Here is a 23,477-nt window from a genome sequence, read left to right as displayed (position 1 = left end):
ATCCAATCGTTTATCTGATTATATTTATTCTTTTAGATCAACTCAAGAATATCGTGAAGCAGTATTTCGATCGTGTTTATCTGTGTGAGGGTCAGAAATGGGATTTGGAACATGAAGTGAGAAAGAGGGATTGGGAGGTATGGCGATAAAGAAGGGTGTGGGCCGAATTCCAACATTTCTCCCCACCTCCCTGACTGAGCGTGAAGTGGAAGGAATGTTGGAATTGGGCCACACTTTTTTTGATTTTTGAAACCGAACTTTTCCCCAACTATGACAGCTTGTTACTTCGTCCAGAAGTTTGTAAACGCCTGGCCAGCCCTGGCTGTACGTTTGCATACTTCTACGAAATGAGTACCGTTTGTATTTGATGATAAAATGATTCTTAATACTTCGTGGTTGTTGATCAGAGGAGCAGATATTTAAAGAAATATAACTTAATCTCTAAACTGAATTAAAAGTGCCCGGGCGTCCAGATTATGAACGAAAAGTAAAACACTGTAAAATTCCCTTCTAAACATAATTAAAGTTACAGTTCATATTCTGGACAAGATGACGACTGCTCTGAACACACATTCAGATATGAAGTGCTTCACTTTATTCAGTCTGTAAATACATAAATCACGTTATTAAACACAAAGGGTTGACTCGTGCCCCATACTCCTATCTCCTCACCTTATACGAGTAAACAAGTTTTTAAAATGTTCAAAATCTTTCATTAAAATGGATAAATATTAAGGGGATCAGGTACTGCCTATCTCGACAATGTTAAAATCACAGAATTCAGGTACGCATAGCTCAGAAACTACTTGAGATAGAAAAACAATTTTTACAACACTTATCAATCTTAAAGTCCTCTATTTTTTAAAGCAAAATGTATTATTGTATCTTTAAAATTGTGGTCTCAAAAAAATAACATGTGATTAAAATTTAAAAAAAAAATTAGGTCACAATAAAAATTTGTTTATCAATTATAGGAATTGAATGTACTCAATGAACTTATTCTAATACATAGATAAAGTTTATAAATATAACATGTAAAAATTTCAAATCTCTATGTTCAATGGTTTCAGAGCTACGCGTACCTGAACTCTGTGATTTTAACATTGTCGAGATAGGCAGTACCTGCTCCCCTTAAGCAGGTTGTTCTGCTTTGAAAACAATTTGTAAATTTAAGCAAAGCGCTCATCTGTTATAAATCTTACAGTATCAGAATCTTAATAATTTAATCTGGGCGCAAAATAAACTTTATTTAAATTTAAAATTGTAAAAGTATTAAATAATGTTTGCAATGCTCCTACAAACTGAAACGTGCAATATTCACAGGGCTGGCTAGGCATTCCCCGTAACAGAAACTTGGCATTCCCCTTTGTATATATATATATATATATATACACTCCTTAGAGAATTTGTTGCGAAGAATTCTAAACAAAAACTTGAAATTCATCTACATTTAGATATAGAAACTGAGAGTAGATTGAACCTATGTGGTGCATATTCCATTAAAAGGGAATGTATTATGAGACACGCACAGTTCTGTTGCATGGTTAAGAATGTACATTTCGCTTGTGCCCTACCCACCCGCAAGGTCGTGAAGAAAATGCTATGTAAGTTTGTTGAGACATGTCGTGTAGTAATTGAATACTTCCCTTGAACAGCGATCTTTCTAAATCCATGTACGTAAACAATAAAAAATGCCACATTAAAAACTTGTAGTGTCTATATCATGGAATATATTTCATTTCGATCTTAAGTGCAAGCTTGACTTAAAGAACAAATCATGTTCGTTTGGGCATAGTAACATTCTATGTATGTCAACAGAAACAGTTCACTATCTGATAACATAAATGCATAAACATAAGTACGCCAATATGTTATGACTTCATATTCGAAGTTTTGTGATAAGACATAACTGGGCTAATAGCGTGTAGATTGTTAATTGATAAATGAGTTCTATTCAGTCAATACTTAACATAAAACATAATAAAACATGTTATAACAACATTTAAACAGATTTAAAAACAAACGTTTTCGCCAATTTTAATTGGCATCTTCAGGTCGTGTAGATCGAATAGAACATGTTATAATAAGTGAACACTTGGTATATAAGGTTAAAAACAGACGTTAAAACTATAATATCACTTAAAGACAGAGAATAGAACATAGCAAAAAGCCACCACGATGTGTGTAGAAGCACTGTGTTGAAAGAGGCATGTGTGACCCAAGGGAACAGCAAAATTCTTCTGTCATTGCAGGTACAGTTTTCAAGGCAGATTTAAAGATGCTACAAACAGGTCGGTCGTGTGGCCAAATATGGAAAGCAGGAAAAATAAAAAAAATTGGAAAAACGTCTTGAATCCATGAGGGCGGCGACACGTCTTCAAGTGATATTATAGTTTTAACTTCTGTTTTTAACCTTATATACCAAGTGTTCACTTATTATAACATGTTCTATTCGATCTACACGACCTGAAGATGCCAATTAAAATTGGCGAAAACGTTTGTTTTTAAATATGTTTAAATATTGTTATAACATGTTTTATTGTGTTTTATGTTAAGTATTGACTGAATAGAACTCATTTATCAATTAAAATTGAACTTAACGGAACCAATATGCCTTTAAAATTGTAGATTGTTGCAGAACTCAACCTTTCTTCGATCGTTAGTCCTGGGAGGTATTCGATTGTGGTTTAGGTTATGAATATCAAGACCGTGTCCATTGTTGACAACGACTTACAAACCATTCCACCTCCAACCCTAAACGATTTGTATGTTATACCTTCTTGTGAACCCTTGGGGGTCAGCCCTTTTCAAATATTAACTTTCAAAACGCTTGAAGGACTGTTGAATTAACTTCAAACCGGGACCAAATTGTGTTAAAACACCCCAGAGAGAGATGTTCAAACTGTGCATTTTTCCTAACAAAAATGTGCTTGTATAGCATTGCTTACTGGTATATTTCTAGTGAATGGTTTTAGGATTATGTGCATTCCATTGCCAAACCATAATCGCTACAGTTTTGTAGGAGGTATTTTTGTTTTTATGTGACTGACTTTGAAAGTATTTCCACGTCCTTCTCATTCGGTGCCTTTAACGTTCCAATTTATTTATCCAGATCAAGTTGAAACTATTCCATATTTTGTACTTTTCTATGAACCCTAATGTATCTTCCTTTTCGTGTCTAACTGGATCGATAATTCTATAATCGGACGCATTTTGCCTCAGATCTGTTTTTCCACTAATAGATATGTTACATATAAGATTCCACAAAAGAGTGTATGGTCTAAACTCAGTCATTTCGGTCAATGTCGTGTTCCTTTTCTGTCTCGCTATGTATGCGACCTTTTTGTTCATGTACATTATTACCATCTTTATGTTGCGGAGCTGTACACTTTCCTTTGTAATTTAGAAGCTGCAAGACACCCATAAATCCTAATTGTTAGAAAATTCCCATCCAATTTACTGCTAATATGTACTTATGGCTTATAACGATATATCTTCTTCCCTGGCAATCCACTAACGCTTTCCATAATTCTCGCTTATTAACAGCTTATAATGAAACTGTAACCTTCTTTTAAATATGCTTAACACCGTACAAAGTAGCCAATAGATATCTCTGCTGACATGTTCTTAGATTTGAAGTTTCCGAAACATATACTGTATAGGTAATGATCTTAGAGTGCAAGGAACAAACATTCTGTTCTCGTGAATATGCTTGTTCCTGGCAACTGTATATGTTTTTGAACTATTTACCCGCTAACCCGCTGCTTCTTCTTTAATCGTAGAATAGTTTTATTAACCTGCTATGTATTCATTTGGACTATCTCTTTCTTTAAGATTTGAGTATCAGAATCCCCTGATATGGAACTCAGAATGTATTGCACAAGTAATCCACAGCCCGAGTGTTTCAGTGACGGCCATTTCCTAGCAGTCCTTAACTGACATGCAACAAAGTATGGCACTTCATATTTTTGGAATGCTAAATTTTCTAACACCACACTTACTGTAAAATTATGTGTCGTCTAGGATTTTCAGGAGGAGCGTAATCGACGTGCGCATTTTTGTTTTTGGTCATGATGCTTTGGCTGCTTTTTTTACAATCCTTCAAGAGATTTTTTGAGAAGAAGTTTTTTTGAGACTCTACTCTGATTCGACGATGGGCGGTTTGTTACCACTTCATATTCCAAGTCCCTTACTTAGATCCGAGTAATATAGAGTGATATAGAACTTCACCGTCAGAGTTCGTCCTGAAATCATTCAAAGCAAGTGCCATGCTATCATCTCTGACTGAACCCTTTGTAACTTCTCACCTCATTCCCCAGCCTTGTATGTTATGGATGTACAGTACATATCGTACCAGTTTGCACTGCGCAATTTGCCATAACCGGTTCTTGATGCGTATTGCATTGCAATAAAACATTCAGTCAGAGGCAGTATAGGTGCTATACTTAGACTTGATGAAGAAATTTAATAAAAGATTTGATATAGAATTACAAATTGATTATAACATTAAAAAGGCGAAATTTCGCAGTGCATGCAATATTCCCTTAATATGTCTTCGTTTTTTTAGTAGAAGTCCTATTTAAAGTGAAACCCTGATCAGGACCAGCAAGAAAATACATAAAATCATGTTCTTTTTTATCCCAGTTCCTTTCCATTGACAGATTTTAACACTGCAGTGGATGTCACTTGTTATTGTCAGTATCACAGCTCATTTTAAAATGTTAGACTAGATTAAAATGTATGACTATATTATTATTTTCGGCAAATGGCTTAATTGCGAATTAGCTGAGCATTGGAAAACATATTTTCGGTTACGTAAGCTGTGGTCACCACTTACCTCACGAATTGCGTATGTAATGTTTTGAACCAATTCAAACTAATTAATCAACACTACTGCATATACGAGCCCTTGGACGCTGCCAGATATATTCTAAAAATGTATATTTCAACTTACGATAATAAGTTAAAACAATGATGCTTATGTTTCTAACCAAACTACTGTCTTATGCATAAAGAATACAGTCAACGTAGCCAATCAAATATGATCATAAGAGAACAAAGTATCTAATATATAATTTATAGTTAAATGTATGTTGTGGTGTGTTAAGTTTTGGAATCTGTATCTAGTGTTTATAATTTCACGGAAAACCGACACATCAGGAACTGTTGGTCCAAGTTTTCTGACAAATCTGTCATGCCTTATTTCTTAGATTTCCTCATTGTAACAAAAAAAAGTTAACAATATTTTTTATTGTTATTCAAATCATTTACAGTAGACCTCATTTTATTTGTGAACAGTTTTCACGAGTGCATATTATTTAGTTTAAAATTCCACAAAAGTAAATTCAAAATTCAGGTACGGTAGAATTGTCTTTCTCGTTCTATCCTATTGAAGTCCATATGTAATGCTCATTTCATATAACTATGCCGACGGACATTTCTGGAACTAAACAACCGCTCATGGTTTGACGGTATATGGTCGCCATGAAACACACTGCTGGCGCCCTCCTCAGAAAAATGCACTCGTGTATCAAATGACTAATACGATTAGATTGTCACGCATGTGCATTCATTTATGTACTTGTTTAATTGTACTTGTGCAAGAAGACTTATTCGCTTCGTGTCTATTATTTTTAGTTTATATACACAATAGTAATTTATATCACCAGTATTTACGATTAATTTTATCAATTTTTAGTCTATCATTTAATATGGTGCTGTGATATGTAATAAGACCGTCTGATTAAAAAAAATCTCCATTATGATAGTGACGTAAGGACAACTATCGAAGGGGACTCCAATGAATAATTCAAAAGTAGTTTGTAGTTTTATGTTCAATTTCCTGTTTATAGAAAAAATAATTAATAAATGAATTAATATGGCATTGTTACTAAATTTGTAATGCTCAGTATCTCATCAAGTGATGATGGTAGCAAATGGACACAAAATATATATTTATGAAAAAAAAAAATATTACAAAATTAATTTAAAAAGTAAAACATTCATCAGTCTAGCAGATGTCACTTCTATTTGAAGACAAATCTCGTTGTAATAATTTTCTAAAAATCTAAAATATTTATTTAGTATGAAATACGCCTCAGTTTTACGTCTTTGTGAAATCAGATCCAAGATTTCATTAGGTGTTCTGGGAGTTAATATCCACTTTGGGTTTCTAATAGCTGTAATCATTGATATTTACCCATCTGTTGTCTCTTTTGTGTTCGCCCTTCTTTTAGTTGTACCATTACCTTACGAAATCTCCTGGGAATCGTGCATTTTAACAAAAGCATTTAAGCTTACTTGAGACATTAATTTTTGTTTCATATTTATTTTGATTTCTTTACAGAATAAAATTTTAATTTGTCTTATTAAGCTATGGCTAAGTTAAAGACGAGCTTCCGAACAATATAATTCTCAGTGGATTTCCGTTTACAGTTCTCTTCCTTGCTATGCTTACTTTAGTTTGGATTTTATATGTATTAACCATTCTTTTAGAGCCACTACTTTGCGAAATTCCTTTCCACAAAGCATAAAGGGTTTGGCGTACTTGAATTAAGAACTAGCAAGTGAAAAGTCAGAACCAGAGCATTGGATAGTAATGTAATTTCCATGAGAAGCAGACAGTCAAATTTCTTTGGATACTAACGCCAACTCTTTGCTTTCTTTCTCCATATCGAAAGTGGACAGTACTTCATGACTTTATTTATTTTATAGTACAAAATATAAAAAGTCATATAAATTTTAATTGATTTAGTATACAGTGTGGCAATGATATTAATCTCAGTTGACACGTCATGTATACTAATCAGTACTTGAACTAACGAGTTACTTGTCGTGTAACCAAATCATTAATTCTTTCCTCGTCTCTCAGTTTCTGTACTATTCTCAGATGTTACACATTTCTGTTACGAATGCAGCAAGACGAAAACTCACTTAAATATAGGCATGTGTAGTAATTAAAGCCATAATAGTACATTATGCAACGAGCCTATAATGGTAGTAATTAAGACGCGAGTATGTTTATGAAACGAGCGCAAGCGAGTATGTTTATGAAACTCGCTTGCGCTCGTTTCATAATTTTCATACGAGCGTCTTAATTACCATTATAGTCAAGTTTCATACGACTTTTTATGCTCGACCATATTTATAACTTGAAATTATTCATAAATATTCATGTTATTCTTATCTGACTGAGGAGCGGAACTGACCTTGTGCAATACCTCGTAAATTGTGAGATGTGCGCAGACGCGAAAGTATTGATTTTTTCCGAGAAACAAATGTCGACATTGACCTTGATATAATCTAGAGAGTAAAATAAACATTAATCTTGATATAACCTTGAAATTGAATTAGACATTGAAAAACGAGGTGACAAATTGAATTTATTTGAATATTATTTACAATTAACGCTAATTATCATAGTAACAGAACTAGTTCTCTTTCGATTGCATATCCGAGAATAATCGATACTTGCGCTTTCATATTGCTACAAGGGTGTTTTCTGATTGGTGGAACACCTGAACTTTAATGAACAGGTGTACTTTAATGAGATCTATTAAAGGGCTGCTACCAGGTGTATAATTACTACATTTCGGCATGGTCGGCCACCGGCGTGGCTCAGTCGGTTAAGGCGCTTGCCTGCCGGTCTGAAGTTGCGCTCGGGCGCGGGTTCGATCGCCGCTTGGGCTGATTACCTGGATGGGTTTTTTCCGAGGTTTTCCCCAACCATAAGGTGAATGCCAGGTAATCTATGGCGAATCCTCGGCCTCATTTCGCCAAATACCATTTCGCTATCACCAATCTCATCGACGCTAAATAATCTAGTAGTTGATACAGCGTCGTTAAATAACCAACTAAACAATCGGCATGGTCGAGCATAAATAATATTATCTTTTCAGATATTTTTACGCAAGGTCTATGCAAAATCAAATCACTTGAATAATTATTGAAATTCTACGTGTGATTTTAAAGACCATAGATAAAAGTCATATGTGACTGTCCACTGTGCGAATATGATACATGTGTTTGGAATGTCCATATGTTTCTCCAGTGCAAGTTGTGTTGCTGTATGTCTGTGTTTGTGTTTTACTGTAGATATGACAACAAACTAAGTCGACTACACGCAGTTTTCAACATCCATATTTTAAGAAATACTGTTAGTGGTCGATGAAGTAGTTCGTCATATCTTGTTATTAAGAAATTCATCGCTGTTGAGCTACCATCCTTCTATCCTTCGCCCTTCCAGTCCGCCTCCGTTCCTTCTCAGAAATACACTGCAATACAGAACTATTTTTTTAATAGCTTACACTTTATGCTACTTTTAAATAGAACAAAACTAATGGCAATTACACAGCATGAGCATGTCATACTAAGGCTGAAACCGTTTCATTTAACAGGGAGTGCAAATTATAGTACAGATTTTTTTTAACTCAAACTTACACTTCTGTGTGTGACATTTCTCTTTTATTAACGAGATGCAGAAACGTGTTTCAAATCTAACCTAGTATTACACTCAACCTGAACAATAAGTGAAATAGATAAGTTAATTACGTTTTGATGTGTTCAAAAATTGAAGCATGAACTGAAATTCATTTATTTAATTCCTGTTAAACAATTAGAATAAGATGAAACTGTAATAATAAATTATGAAACTGATAACAAGTAAGTTGCATGTGTCAGTCTTTATAATTTATGAAGCTATAAGTTTCAAAATATCACCAGAATGTAGTTCAGTAGCAAATATTCTCTCATGTCTGATAATATTACAAAGATTTTGTTGCTACAGTATCTCAATATAACTTTTGAAGTTCTCTCGTATGTACCAAATTCTAGTAGTCAATTGTTAATGTATATTTATCTACTTAGAGATGAAATAATAAAAAAACAAAATTTCCGGAAAGTAAAGGTCAAAATTACAATAGAAATGTATATACGGTGTGTTTCATAACTTAATCATAAAATCTGAATTGTTTAAAAGTTTAAAATATTTGATATCTAATATTTGATGACATTTTGAAATAATTCCTTTGCTATGCATTATAGTAACATTATTTACCAGTTTAAGATCAAAGAAAATTATATTGGATAACTGTTATAGCTGGCGCCAGCGTTTTTGGCGTGTATCCTAGATATATAGTGCCCTGTTTGTGAGCATGTTGATAGTGCAGTCAGAATGGTACCACTTCCTATACACGTCACGTCAGCTATTTGCCAAACACAGTTGTCAGACTGACTGCGGCAAATGTAAAACACTCGCAGTTAACGTTCCCGTTACTTAATTCACACGCCAAAAACGGTGACGCGGACTGTAACAGCCGTTTGCAACATATCACTACTTTATTCAAATATCATTGACTTCCTAGCTGCATCTTGTCTGAATAAAATGAAAACGTATTATTATTCCTGTTTGGCATAAATATTAAATAAACAGTTATGCTCTGCTACTTCCCTCACTAGATAATAGAACATGAATTTATAATTTGAAGCAAAATGATAGACTGAATAAGATTTTGTACCAAATTTTACATTTTCAAATTAATTGTGCCACATCAAGAGAACCTGAGACGTTTAACACTATAATAACCGTATTAATGTGTTTTTGTAACGTCATTTCTACAGATTGATGACCTCAACAGCCTGGTGAATAACCTCCCTGGAAAATTGTAAGTAAATCCAATACACTTATACAGAGTAAACCGTAAGTAATATCATTAATTTCAGGGGGTTATTCTTTGAGATATTTAAAAAAGAAAGTTTAATACAATTTTGCTAATTTCTGCCTCCTTTCTGAGATAAAAATTGTTTTGATAATTCATTTTGAATCTTGCATACACTACTTTTAACACCTGAATATAAGTAATTGATTAACTATTGGACTTACTCGTGTTAATTATGTAAGTCTCTGCGGCTTGCAGCTGTTTCGGTGCATCATCACACCATCTTCAGAGCCTACTAGATCTCGGCGTCATCTCGAACTTCTACAAACTCACATGTAATAGTTGCGACAAGTTCTACAGTGGACAGACAGGCAGATCATTCCAAACACGCTACAAAGAACACATTAAAGCAATAACCAGAGGACACAATACATCTACATATGCCGATCACATAACCAATGCTAACCATACATACCATAACATAAATGCGGACATGGAAATCCTACACATACAACCTAAGAACCAAAAACTCAACACACTAGAACAATATGAAATATACAAACACACTAAAACACACCCTGATCAAATTCTCAACACACAGATCAATTTCAGTACACACACACACACACTATTTGACTCCACAATTCAACACCTTTCAACAATCAAACGCACCCACATAACAGGCAGAGAAGTTCGAGATGACGCCGAGATCTAGTAGGCTCTGAAGATGGTGTGATGATGCACCGAAACAGCTGTAAGCTACAAAGACTTACATAATTAACACGAGTAAGTCCACTAGTTAATCAATTACTTAAAAATTGTTTCATATGAAACATTTCATAGTGTTTTTTGGGAAATCCATTGATTTAATTCCCAATATGCTCAAACAATTTAAGATAATATTATGATAATAAACGATTGAAAGAATTTTAGTTTTGTCCTTTAAATGTGTAAAACTTTGATTCGAACAATGTAACTTTGTAACATTCCTTTTCAGAAGGAAAAGTTACATTTGTTCGGACCAAATGTCTATATATTTAAAGGAAAAAACTAAAATTCTTTAAGTCAATTATTTTCATAATACACTGCTCTATTAAATTGATTGAGTATATGGGAATTCAATCAATGGTTTTCCCAAAACACGCTATGAAATGTTTCATATAAAAAAATGTTATGGTTTATTTAACGACGCTCGCAACTGCAGAGGTTATATCAGCGTCGCCGGATGTGCCGGAATTTTGTCCCGCAGGAGTTCTTTTACATGCTAGTAAATCTACCGACATGAGCCTGTCGCATTTAAGCACACTTAAATGCCATCGACCTGGCCCGGGATCGAACCCGCAACCTTGGACATAGAAGGCCAGCGCTATACCAACTCGCCAACCAGGTCGACTGTTTTATATAAAACAATTTTCTCTCGAAAAAGAAGTAAAAACGAGCAAAATTGTATTAAACTTTTTTGTTTGAAATATCTCAAAGAATAACCCCCCTGAAATTAATGATATTACTTGCGGTTCACTCTGTATATTTTACACTATACTTTCATGTGGTTAACGAATGTAATGCAACAAATTCAGTTTTTTAACTCTTCTTATGTAAGTGGTGTTACTGATTTTATAGCGATTAATGAATTATTGTAATGACATCTTGTCTATACACAGCGGAAGTGAAACAACCTTGCAGCTTGAAAGGAACGATAGGGTACACGTAAATAAATAAAAAACATATATTACGTTTTGTGATTAAATGCATGGTTAATTAGAAAATTTAGTTTGAATTTTGAGCAGTCCGGCAACATCGTTGCTAATACATTCTACGTGATACAAATGTAAGAGGTCAACGAACTCGGTGAGTGTCTGTATGTAGGTGCATTCTGCCGAGTCGTTGCCATTCACTGTAATAAAATTGTCAACGAAGAAGGGGAGCGTCTTTGTCCGCTTTGCAAAGAAAAGAACTCCTATAAACATATTTTATTACAATGTGTCGAATTGGAACATGTACGGAGAAAATATCTACCACCCTCGATGCTAAGTCAGAATAGGAGTTCGCTTGCATGTCTTGACCTCATGGGAAATAGAGAATGGGAACAAAAGACTGGATTGTTCCTCTTGAAGGCGAGAAAGATTAGAACTTCAGCTGTTGAAGTTTGTGACGCGAACTGAGAAAGGGATAATAGTATCCACCCAACTGTACACTTTTATGTCTTTTAGGTTAGGATATATTATACAGTGCGTTTTATTGTGCCATTTCCATTTGAATATGTGTGTTCTTTTAGAGAGTGGTTGGATGTAATCATAGGTGGGGGAGAACCTACAAAGGAGAACTTGTTTTGGGTACAAAGCACGTACGGTCAGAAGACCCGTGCATTGGATTTTAGAGAAAATTATGATAATATAAAATCTGTATGTATAATATTACTCAATAAATATATCTATCTATCTATCTATCTATCTATCTATCTATCTATCTATCTATCTATCTATCTATCTATCTATCTATCTATCTATCTATCTATCTATCTATCTATCTATCTATCTATCTATCTATCTATCTATCTATCTATCTATCTATCTATCTATCTATCTATCTATCTATCTATCTATCTATCTATCTATCTATCTATCTATCTATCTATCTATCTATCTATCTATCTATCTATCTATCTATCTATCTATCTATCTATCTATCTATCTATCTATCTATCTATCTATCTATCTATCTATCTATCTATCTATCTATCTATCTATCTATCTATCTATCCACCCACCTATCTATCTATCTATCTATCTATCTATCTATCTATCTATCTATCTATCTATCTATCTATCTATCTATCTATCTATCTATCTATCTATCTATCTATCTATCTATCTATCTATCTATCTATCTATCTATCTATCTATCTATCTATCTATCTATCTATCTATCTATCTATCTATCTATCTATCTATCTATCTATCCACCCACCTATCTATCTATCTATCTATCTGTCTATCTATCTATCTATCTATCTGTCTATCTATCTATCTATCTATCTATCTATCTATCTATCTATCTATCTATCTATCTATCTATCTATCTATCTATCTATCTATCTATCTATCTATCTATCTATCTATCTATCTATCTATCTATCACTTCGTGTAGTGGCTTGAATTTAGGAGTTTTTTTTTAATTAAATTTACACGAAAACGGTTAACGCTATTGAAATACGACAGAGGGATAAATTATTCTTTATTAGATTTCCTATCGATATGGACAAAAATCACGATCTTACTCGCAATAACCATTGACTTTCCACCAATACGATATTATAGTTTTTTATTTTTTGCATATATCATTAGCTCTTGATTCTGAAAATCTGCAAGACTATTTCACTTCCACTCTGTATAAAGATACTTCATAAAATGTTAGCCTTTGCTTGATAGACAAAGGTCAGAAACTGTCTATTGGAACAAGAAGAAGAATTGTAGCAAGTCTCAAAATAAGGTGTTTCGGCTTTGCTTTTTACAAAATCATTGTAAACAATGAATTGAAACACACTGACTTGCTCTGCAGCCAGAAGCCCACTCTGAAGAAGGTGTCCAAATATGAGAACAAGTTCGCCAAGCTGCAGAAGAAGGCAGCTGAGTTCAACTTCCGCAACCAGCTCAAGGTTGTGAAGAAGAAGGAATTCTCCCTCGAGGAAGAGGATAAGGAGGTGGGTGGCAACACGAGACAGCCTTTTAGACATAGCGTTACAATTGATGTGCATTTTTAAAACTTTCAGTTCTCGATCCAGTGAAGTTTATCATCATTATCAACTCCAAAAGAATTATTTGAAAATTATCAGATTATTATTTTTCTTGTTTAGTCAGTATGTATAACACTAATGGCCGGTTTTTCCAAGTATTGTTAGAAAATTTAACGATTGTTAAACTCTAAACAGTTTGTTAATTAATAAAATTGTATGTTTTCAACACCAGTTTGGTTTAACAGATTGTTAACAGTTTGTTCATTTTAAATGTAGGATTTCGGGCAGTTAACTCGTTTAACAGTTAGTTAAATATGGCCGATGTCTCCACAGCTGTTTGAACAGAAGTTGCGAAATTAATATTTTGTGTCTCTCTGTAGAGAATGCTAGCATATGACTGGTAATATAACATTTAAAAAATACTTTGGACTGTTTAAATACATCAGTGTTATTTTATTTCTTTCGTATTTCGTATCCATAATAGCAATAAGGAAATATAACCTTACTTTGTAATTATTATTCAGCACGTCACCTACAACTTTCACTTGTCAACTGTTTGTTTATGGAGCGTGGCCTACTATAACAGGTTGTCATTTTATGCAAGTTTCATGACACACTCTATAATATAGAATTTAAATATTAATTTTAGCTGGCTATAGTTCATGAGGTCCCGGGTTCGATTCCCGGTCAGAGCACAGGAATTTTTCCTTAAAGGGGATTATTCCTGTGTTCGTCCATGGTCTGGAATTTAGGTTAAGTTTAGATTTAAGACCTCTCCTGGCACCACATTATCATAATCATCGGGGTAATGTAACTCCGCCCAACCTCAGAAGTGGGTTACAACTAAGCCACAGCCAGGAGAGAAGACCAGAAATGTCGAAAAGACAACCTGGTGGCATTGGCTTAAAAAAAAAAAAAAAAAAAAAACATTTAGCCAATCACAAACTGTCTTACAGGTGTAGAATCATTACCAACTGCTGTTGAGTAGTTAAAATAGTGCTAACAGACATTATAGTTAAGTGTTGGTTATCTTAAAATTATGTTGAACAAATGGAAAATACATTAACAAAGCGTTAAAAATAGACTGTTAATTTAACATTCGTTAAGCAAAATTAAGCATTACTTGGACAAACTGGCCATAAGTATATTTTACTTCTATTATTTATGGAATTGTCAATGCTATAAAATGAGGCTATGACTGTAATACTACGATGAGCAATTATTATAAAATTAATGCTCAATTTAAATGCCGGTGCTTATTTAAAATTTAGACAGATTCTACTTCAGATGTAGAAACATAAGAAAAATATGTAATTGTAAATTGTGTTCATATGCAATACACTGCTATGATTTTAGTAAGATTTGATTCAAATTTAACTGAGAATATTTAATGAAATAGGAATATATTACAGTTAAATAGCATTGTAAAGGAATGAAATTACAGGACGTGTGGACTTAGTGTGTAAAGTGTTCTTTTTACTTGTCTCACCCCACAGCCCAAGAAGTCGGAAAAGGCGCAATGGCAGACGGGGAAGAAATAGACACAGATACACAACACAAGTCACATCAAATACAGCACAACCATAAGCCATTTTCTAAGACATTATTTCGGTTTATAATCTTTACCTGGACATTTCTTAAAGTATTTTATTGAAATTTTGTAAATATCTCCATTTAAACACGATTGAAATATTCATATTAAATACACGTGGAATTCCTGAGTTTAATGTTTGTTCCGTTTATCTTTCCTCATATTTCCTCAGTAAAGAAATTAAATTTCCTACACAATGATGACCGAACAACATAACACATTTTTACACTTTTTTGAAATGATATTTCTTCAAAGAACTTGCTTCTTCTACTACATCGTATTTTTGTTTTTTGTGTAATTTTTGTTCGTTTTTGTGTCTATTTTGTGGTGTCTATGTGTCGTGCGTTTTGTGCGTCTCTTAGAAAAAGTCAGAATAGTCTGTGTGTTTTGTTTGTCCATACCTTATCAAGTGACCAATAATTTTCAGCAATTTCGGAAGTAAAATTAAAATCACAATTTTTTTTCAATAAACTTATTAATTTTGTTGTTTTATTTTACTTTATTTTGGACTCATCCGATATAAATTTATTTTAATTTAAGAGATGCAACACAATTTTTAAATGCTAGCCAGCGTTGAGTCGAGAAATTTCGCGTGACTAGTCTAGACTGCTATTTACATGTCTCCAGTTACACATGCCCAGTTCTTATAGTGACCACGATGGAGAAGCATTTGGAGAGGTGAGATTTTCGAATCCCGTCGAACCCCTAGCCCCGTTAAAAAATTAAATATTAATGTATGTTTAATGCTCATTTAAAGGCATGAAATTCTAAAATAGTCAATTATCAAGTTCTGGTAATAGTGCCAACCAATTTCGCATAACATGAAAAAGTATTTTAACTGAATAAATCTGCAGATAATGGAATAAATAAATATTCCTCTGGTTTATTTTCAATCCATTAAATTAAGTTAACCAATCTATTTCATTTCTTAATCACGCCTTTCATAATTTCCACACTCATTTTTCTTTCCAAAATTCTGTTATATTATGTCATAATTTCTGTACCTCAGATTGAAATGGATGGAAGTCACAAAAACATAACTTTTCAGGAAAACAAAAAAAAAAAAACAAACAAACAAACAAAGTAAATGAAGAGAAATAGTCCTTCCATCCTTTTACATCTGAATTTAAAGAGAATACGGATTTTGTGCACTTCCATCTTTTTCCATCTGATAGAGCAGCGTTTCTCAAACTATGGTCCGCGGACCACCTGTGGTCCTTCAAAAAAGACAGAAGATAAAATAAAATTCGAACGAATTGCGTATCACATTGTAGCTTAAAATCTCAGAGTTTGAAAATGACACATGGCAATCGAATTTCACTTTTTTTCCCAGTACTGCATTTTATGAAATTTATTACCCTACCCGTCTGTCGACTTCCCACTCTACTCTCAGCAACAAAAGAGGAATTTAAAGCACTATATACGTGGTGTTTCTCGACAAATTTTCCCTGCATATCTGGCGCCGCGCCTGTAACCCAGCCAGGGACTACCCGAATTCATAACAGAGGACCAAAGCACCCAATCTTAATTCAATCTATACTAATAATAAATCTGTAGCCGAAATTTTTCTGGTAATTTTCGATTTTCCAAAAATAATTGGTCCTAACATGTATAATTAACCGCCCTGAAACGAAAATCGCTTTTTTGAAATTTTTGTTTGTATGTCTGTCTGGATGTTTGTTACCTTTTCACGTGATAATGGCTGAACCGATTTATATGAAAATTGGAATATAAATTAAGTTCGTTGTAACTTAGAATTTAGGCTATATGGCATTCAAAATATTTTATTTAAAAGGGGAGTTATAAGGGGGCTTGAATTAAATAAATCGAAATATCTCGCTTATTATTAATTTTCATGAAAAATATTACATAACAACAATTTCTTTAAAAATAATTTCCGATACGTTTTATTCTATACAAAATTTTGATAGGACTGATATTTAATGAGATAAATGAGTTTCAAAATTACAATAACGCCATCTAAGGCGGCGTAATGAAATAAAAAACAAATGACTTCGTCTATAAGGGGCCTTGGACGACAACAATCGAAAACTATTAAACATAGCTTACAGACAATGTTTCTGTGTTTGTATGAAGTAATATCGGAAGCTAAATTAACCGATTTGTATAATTAATTATTAATTCACCATTGGAAAGTGTAGTTTCTCTATATGGACGCATTCGTTTCCTGTATTTCTTAAAATAATTTTTATGACCAAATGAGTGGTCTCTGGATCAAAATGATCTCATTTTAATTTTTTTAATGCAATTTAAATTAAGTAACATGTTGAACGATTTATCCTTCTATCAAACACGAATGTTCCCTGGATCAAATGTCCTATTTTAATTATGTAATTACTTTATATTTATTTCTAACGGGTGCAGCGGAGCGCACGGGTACGGCTAGTTTTAAAATAACTATACTGGTATTAAAACATGCTACGAAAATGATAAATTTGCTTTCGAAGGGAACAAGAGTAAGGTGGTCCGCGGAACTGTTCTGACTTTAAAAAGTGGTCCCCACTTGAAAAAAGTTTGAGAAATGCTGTGATAGAGGAAGAAATTCTGATCAAAATGATGTGATTAGCCTATCTCAAAATCAGTGAAATTGGACCTCCATCCTTTTCGTTCTGACGTACAGATTTTATGCTTAAAACAGTCAAGATTTTCATTAAGGAAGCAGGATGTGTTGACTATTTTAGAATGCAAGCGCTCTGTTCTCTACTATCCCACGAATCATGGCCAAGTCAATTTGTTTAAGATGCAGGAAAATGTTAATTAGTTACTGAAAACAAAACAAAGAGCAATTATTAAATGAGTCCGAAATGTAATTTCATGACCCAGAGGAAATCTGATGACAAAATGGCCATTTTTGTGGTGATAATTCTCCTTCCTCTTTATGTTTTTGTTCTGGCAAACTGTTTACACATCTTTTTTATGTTTTCTCCTTCCTTCTCTTTCTGTTTGTCTTGTGTGTTTTCATGTGTTTACTTAAATAATCACTTGAATTTTATATGCCTAGTGAGTACATTTCGTAATGCTACAAATTTCGCTTGACTGTATTGTGATTTGGATATTTATGTTTGTAATGCTTTAGTGATTTAAGATGTAATACTTCCTACTTTGGTATGATATTCAATATTAAGACTTGACTGATACTCAAAATACTTCATTAACATTAGAATCAACAATAACTATCATTCAGTTTTATGCATTTGGAGTATCAAGACCATTTCATAATATGTATCAGTATTATTTATTTTATAGATTATCAAGGTACATAGCCACTTTTTCTCTTTTAGTATAAAATGTACAATATGGATAAGATAAAATTAAGTTTATTTTCCTAAGAAAAATAATTTCAAAATTATATACTGCATATTTCTCATACAAACACCATGTAGAAGGTACTTGTTCAAAATTTAGAAAGCATGTGCAAAAGTATCCCCAATCGTCTCTGAGATTAGATTTCTAGTAGTTTGCCCTTACTTATATAGATAGGGCTTTTAATTGAAAACATCCGACTCTAAATAATTATTTAATTAAAAAAACACGTTAATTTATATAATTGAGAGGGAAGTTCAAAATCAGTGTTAATTACATTTTAGGTTTCATCCTCAAACCCCTTTTGAAATTTCAAATGACACTCTATATTATGATACTTATTTTTTAAAGAGTATTAAATTGTTTATACATCTCATTCATTTGTTCTCACAACTTTTTTTTCTATCGTTGCTTGGCAACCAGGATTGTTGTTATTGTTGATTACAGATGAAGTGAGTAAAACTGCAAAATCTGTTGTTGATTAAAAATATTAAGGAATATTATGGTTGTGCATTATAAACATAGGCTATTCTTTAAACATTTAAAATAGGGTAGAATATGTAATAAAAGCCGAAGTTTGTATTTATGTTATTATGTATGATTTGGACACAATGGCAATGTTATGTAGAGGAGTATCGAAATAGCCAACAGTGGAACACATTTTGAACATTTAATTGAGTATGATAAATTTGATTAATTAAATTTAGGAAGTTGTCCAAAATAACAGTTTTTTTATCTTACAACCAACTGACAATAACAATCCAGTTTGCCAGGCGACGATAGAAAACAAAAGATGTGAGAATAAATGAATATTATGTATAACCAATTGAATACTCTTTCAAATTCAAGTATCATAATGATGGTGTTTAGATAAAAGGGCTTATCCCAGCAAATAAAAATGTTTCATAAACAACAAAAATTAAATTTTAACACATTGTTACTCGTTAACTTGTATGAAGAAATGTAAACATAATTGCCAAAGAAACATTCTTCACTTTTTGTAACTAAATTTTAACCAGTTACACTACTTACAGCAAGAAAGTCACGTTAAAAATCAGGTTTAAGTCCTTTACCTAAACACCATCGATAATATAGGAATATCATTTGAAATTTCAAAGAATGCGAGGGATGAGGGGGTGAAACCTAAAATGCAATTAATACTGGTTTTAAACTTGCCTCTCAGTATGTAAATTGAAGTGTTTTTTGTTTAAATTTATTTTAATTCAAATAAATATAGTTATTTGGAGTAGGAAGTTTTGAAATGAAAGGCCGGTATTATATGATAATAACGTACTTATGCGTATGTATAATATACATATTGTTTTAGATACTAAATACAGTATTCTTCAGTGCCATCTATTAAATGAAGGAAAGTCTTTGCATGCTGAAATTCTTAAAATGTTCCTTTGAGATAATTCACTATAGAAAACTGTCTGTAATTTTTACTTGAGCTATTTAAACTGTTGTAACTTTGTGGTCCTTAGAGGACATATCCGCCACACTTAAATTTCGTTTTAAGGGACAATGTAATATATATTTTTCTTTTTGTCCTTGCAGAAGTCAAAACAGCCCGAGTGGTCAAAGAAGGGCGACGAAAAGAAGGTAGGGGAGAAGGAAGTGGAGGCATAAACGGAATATTTTTGAGCTCTCTTTGTTTTATTTCAATCATTTTGGAAACAAAATCTTGGAGGCAGACCACGTATTGTTAACTGCCTGATATGAAATTAAATTTCTACCTGGAAAAGACTCGCCTGCAGATGGAGGAACAACAAATGAAGGACGATTGATAGGAGCAACATCGCGGAAGTAAGATTGACATTATTTTTCACTGTGATTTTATGTTCCTTTTATTTTCTTTTTTGAATCGACAGAAAATCGATTTTTGTTGTTTTTGAGATGTGTTGGCATGACAACGTAGTAGATTTTTCCACTTTACAGCCGTTTTCTTTCAACGTTTTGTATTGTTTGTCTTTGCCTTCATTCTCCGCTCCATTGTAAACAGCTAAGCTCTCCTTGTGAATATTCTACCATCCTGACATAGAGGAGAGCAAAGAAAATGTTGTGTGTAGCAATGTACAAGATCATTATTAAAGTTACTCACGTGATACAATCCCTGGTACTCCTGAATCTCCTTCCCATCATGATCGTACCACAGTCTAGTATATACAGTCGCGAAGCTCAATACGTAGTAAATATGCAAACATTAGATAGTTGCTCACCACTAGGATCGCTAATATCGCCTCATTACAGGCAATGCAAAATAGTACCGTCACAGTCTATTGTTTCTAGCACCCTCAAAACTCAAGCTTCGTGACTGTATATAGTAGACTGTGATCGTACTGCAGCAAGCAACATCTCGGTAAGTAAACTTGACAGCTGCTTAAAGCTGTTGTATAATGAACTTTACGAAACGAAATGAAATATAAAAACACTTTGTAATCTCAAGATAATTTTAAACGTGATACAGTGAGATGTTTGCTGCAGAACTTTCCTATCGTTCATCCAGTGTATGTCATGATTTTATGTTTATCATGTTACAACAACGCTAGAACCTACTATTTAGTTTATAATCAGCAGAAAAAAAACTACGCTAGAGTGATTAAATGGAACGTGACCATTATTTACCCATATATGTTAAACTATTGTACTGTATTTATTAACATTCCATGGTATTCATACATTGCTTCACAGCTAGAATATGGAACAAGTCAAAAAAAACTTAATACTTTTATAAAGTCTTAATTTATAACTACAGTCCAGTTGAAATATATACAGAAGAGGTTTACAATGTAGTCTACTAGTACAACACAAAGTTTTAGTACAACAAATATTCATATGTAAGAGGTCTCGCCCACTTCATTGAATATTACACGTCTAATATGAATTAGTCTATTGTATTATTACTATTAAATACGAGAAAAATTCGTACCGGCACCGGGAATCGAACCCGGCATGGCTCAGTTGGTAAGAGCGCTCAGCGCGCAGAGCTAAGAGGTCCTGGGTTCGATTCCCGGTGTCGGTACGAATTTTTCTTGTATTTAATAGTAATAATACTGTGAATTTTACTAGTAACGACAATGTAATTTATTCGTCACAACAATAATTCCTTTCTACAATTCGCCTTAAACGCTCTCGTCAACAATTGGATTTTCACTCAACACAGTATTCGTTATAACACTCCACCGACGACAATGACAATTTACTTGGACTAGTACGAACAACAATGAACTGTTAATCTTAACTAATATTTACAAAGCACTATTTACAAATCAGAACTATCAGTTCTCAGTTCACAGTTCTTCTATCTCAGTCACTCGAGTTCACAGTATCTCGAACCACAGACCTTCAGAGACAGTTCACTGTACTCGAACTCGGGTCCCTCCAACTGCGGCCACTGCACTCGAACTCAGGTCCCTCCAACTGCGGTCCACTGCACTCGAACTCAGGCCTTCGGATGCTGACGCAGATGCGGACGCACACTCGAGTCGAACTCCGGCTTGCTTGCTCTGGCTTACTCACTGACTGAATAACTGAAAACTCTGAAACTGCAAACTCTGCTCGAGTTCGCTGGCGCTTCTTCTTTTATAGCAAAATCATAGTTGAGAGAATTTTCTACAGGTGTGTAGAGAATTATCTCGATATCTCCACATCGACGGATTTCTGGAATAGTCGGGAAGGTCGTTCCACATTCACTGCGTTAAGTAGCAGCTGCGCGCGCAGCCTTCCCTCGCGTGTAGGCTCCTTTCCCCTTTCCCCGTGAAGCCCGCGCGATATGCTCTCTCGCGGGACGCTGGTCGTGAGTTCGAATCTCACGTCGCTGTCACAATACAATAGACTAATTCATATTAGTCGTGTAATATTCAATGAGATGGGCGAGATCTCATATGAATATTTGATGCATTAAACCGTTAGCAGTTGTCATGAAACTGGTGTTGAATATGGCCACAAAGTCATTTAAAAATATGCGCTCCTGCATATATGACGTGTATCGTCTCAAGTGCAGGTAGTAAGGCCGTAAAAATAGCATTACGAGAGGGGTTCGGCCGGCACCATGGATCGTGTCCCGGCATGGCTCAGTTGGTAAGAGCGCTCAGCGCGCAGAGCTGAGAGGTCCTGGGTTCGATTCCCGGTGCCGGTACGAATTTTTGTCGTATTTAATAGTAACAAAGTTTTAGTATCAATTTCATGAAGCGTTGTTGAATATCATGAATTCACGTACAGAATAGAAGGCGTGAGAAATTAGATACTTCTTTAATTTGGCCCTAAATAATCTAACGTTTTCAGTTTCATTTTTATATCGATACGGAGGCTATTAAAAATGTTTACTGTCATATAACGCATCCCTTTTTGATAGCACGATAGACTTGCCGATGAAGTATGAAAGTCATTTTTGACGTATATTTATGCTATGAACTGTTGAATTAGTTACAAAGTTTTTACGATTACATAAGAGGAAGATTATTAATGAAAAGGTATATTGACAAGCGGACGAAGATGTTGAAATATAAAAATGCAATCACCAATTTCCATGATAAATAAGATGATATAAATATAATCAAAGTCCCGCGCCGTGGCGTCGCGGTGTAAGGCATCCCGCCTAGGACTCGCGTTACGGAATGCGCGCTGGTTCGAGTCCTCATGGGGGAAGAAATTTTCTCGTGAAATTTCGGCCAGAGTATGGGACCGGTGCCCACCCAGCATCGTGATGCACTTGGGGAGCTACGATAGGTAGCGAAATCCGGTTGCGAATACCAGCTACAACGGCTGGGGGGATCATCGTGCTAACCACACGATACCTCCATTCTGGTTGGATGATCATCCACCTCTGCTTCGGCATGTGGGCGTGAGGCCAGCAGCCGGCTGGTCGGTCTAGGCCCTACACGGGCTGTAGCGCCACGGATTATTATTTAAATATAATCAAATACCTTGACTTGGAGAGCTTTCTTTAATAATAATAATAATAATAATAATAATAATAATAATAATAATAATAATAATAATATAAAAGTAACTTTTAGATTATGTGGAGTGTTGTATATTTTCAGTTTCCCAGTTTGTTGCTATGTACAGGAGGCCTACTTGGCAATTTTTCACATGGCTCTATTTCAGGAGTTGAGAATAGATAACATTTCGAACAAGGGAAATAGAGTTATGGAATGTTTAATAGCAATAT

The 23,477-nt window shown here is 34.0% G+C and overlaps 1 protein-coding gene and 2 non-coding genes across 3 annotated transcripts in view; all 3 read left to right on the top strand.

Moving 5' to 3' along the window:
• Positions 1 to 20,414, top strand: part of wupA (wings up A) — a 187,420-nt gene extending 167,006 nt beyond the window's left edge. The window contains exons 12-14 of the mRNA XM_069819299.1: positions 9,619 to 9,662; positions 13,215 to 13,356; positions 19,862 to 20,414. Coding sequence (XP_069675400.1) covers positions 9,619 to 9,662; positions 13,215 to 13,356; positions 19,862 to 19,933 — 258 coding nt within the window. The 3' untranslated portion in view covers positions 19,934 to 20,414. The remainder of the gene's footprint in view (positions 1 to 9,618; positions 9,663 to 13,214; positions 13,357 to 19,861) is intronic.
• An 836-nt stretch (positions 20,415 to 21,250) lies between these two features.
• TRNAC-GCA (transfer RNA cysteine (anticodon GCA)) lies at positions 21,251 to 21,326 on the top strand. Its single transcript has one exon. It is a non-coding gene; the product is annotated as a tRNA-Cys (tRNA).
• Positions 21,327 to 22,366: 1,040 nt separating this feature from the next.
• TRNAC-GCA (transfer RNA cysteine (anticodon GCA)) lies at positions 22,367 to 22,442 on the top strand. The gene has a single exon. It is a non-coding gene; the product is annotated as a tRNA-Cys (tRNA).
• The last annotated feature ends 1,035 nt before the right edge of the window (positions 22,443 to 23,477 follow it).

This window comes from Periplaneta americana, chromosome 2 (assembly GCF_040183065.1).
Source record: "Periplaneta americana isolate PAMFEO1 chromosome 2, P.americana_PAMFEO1_priV1, whole genome shotgun sequence".
NCBI classification, from domain to species: Eukaryota; Metazoa; Arthropoda; class Insecta; order Blattodea; family Blattidae; genus Periplaneta; species Periplaneta americana.
This window is presented reverse-complemented; position numbering and strand designations above follow the sequence as displayed.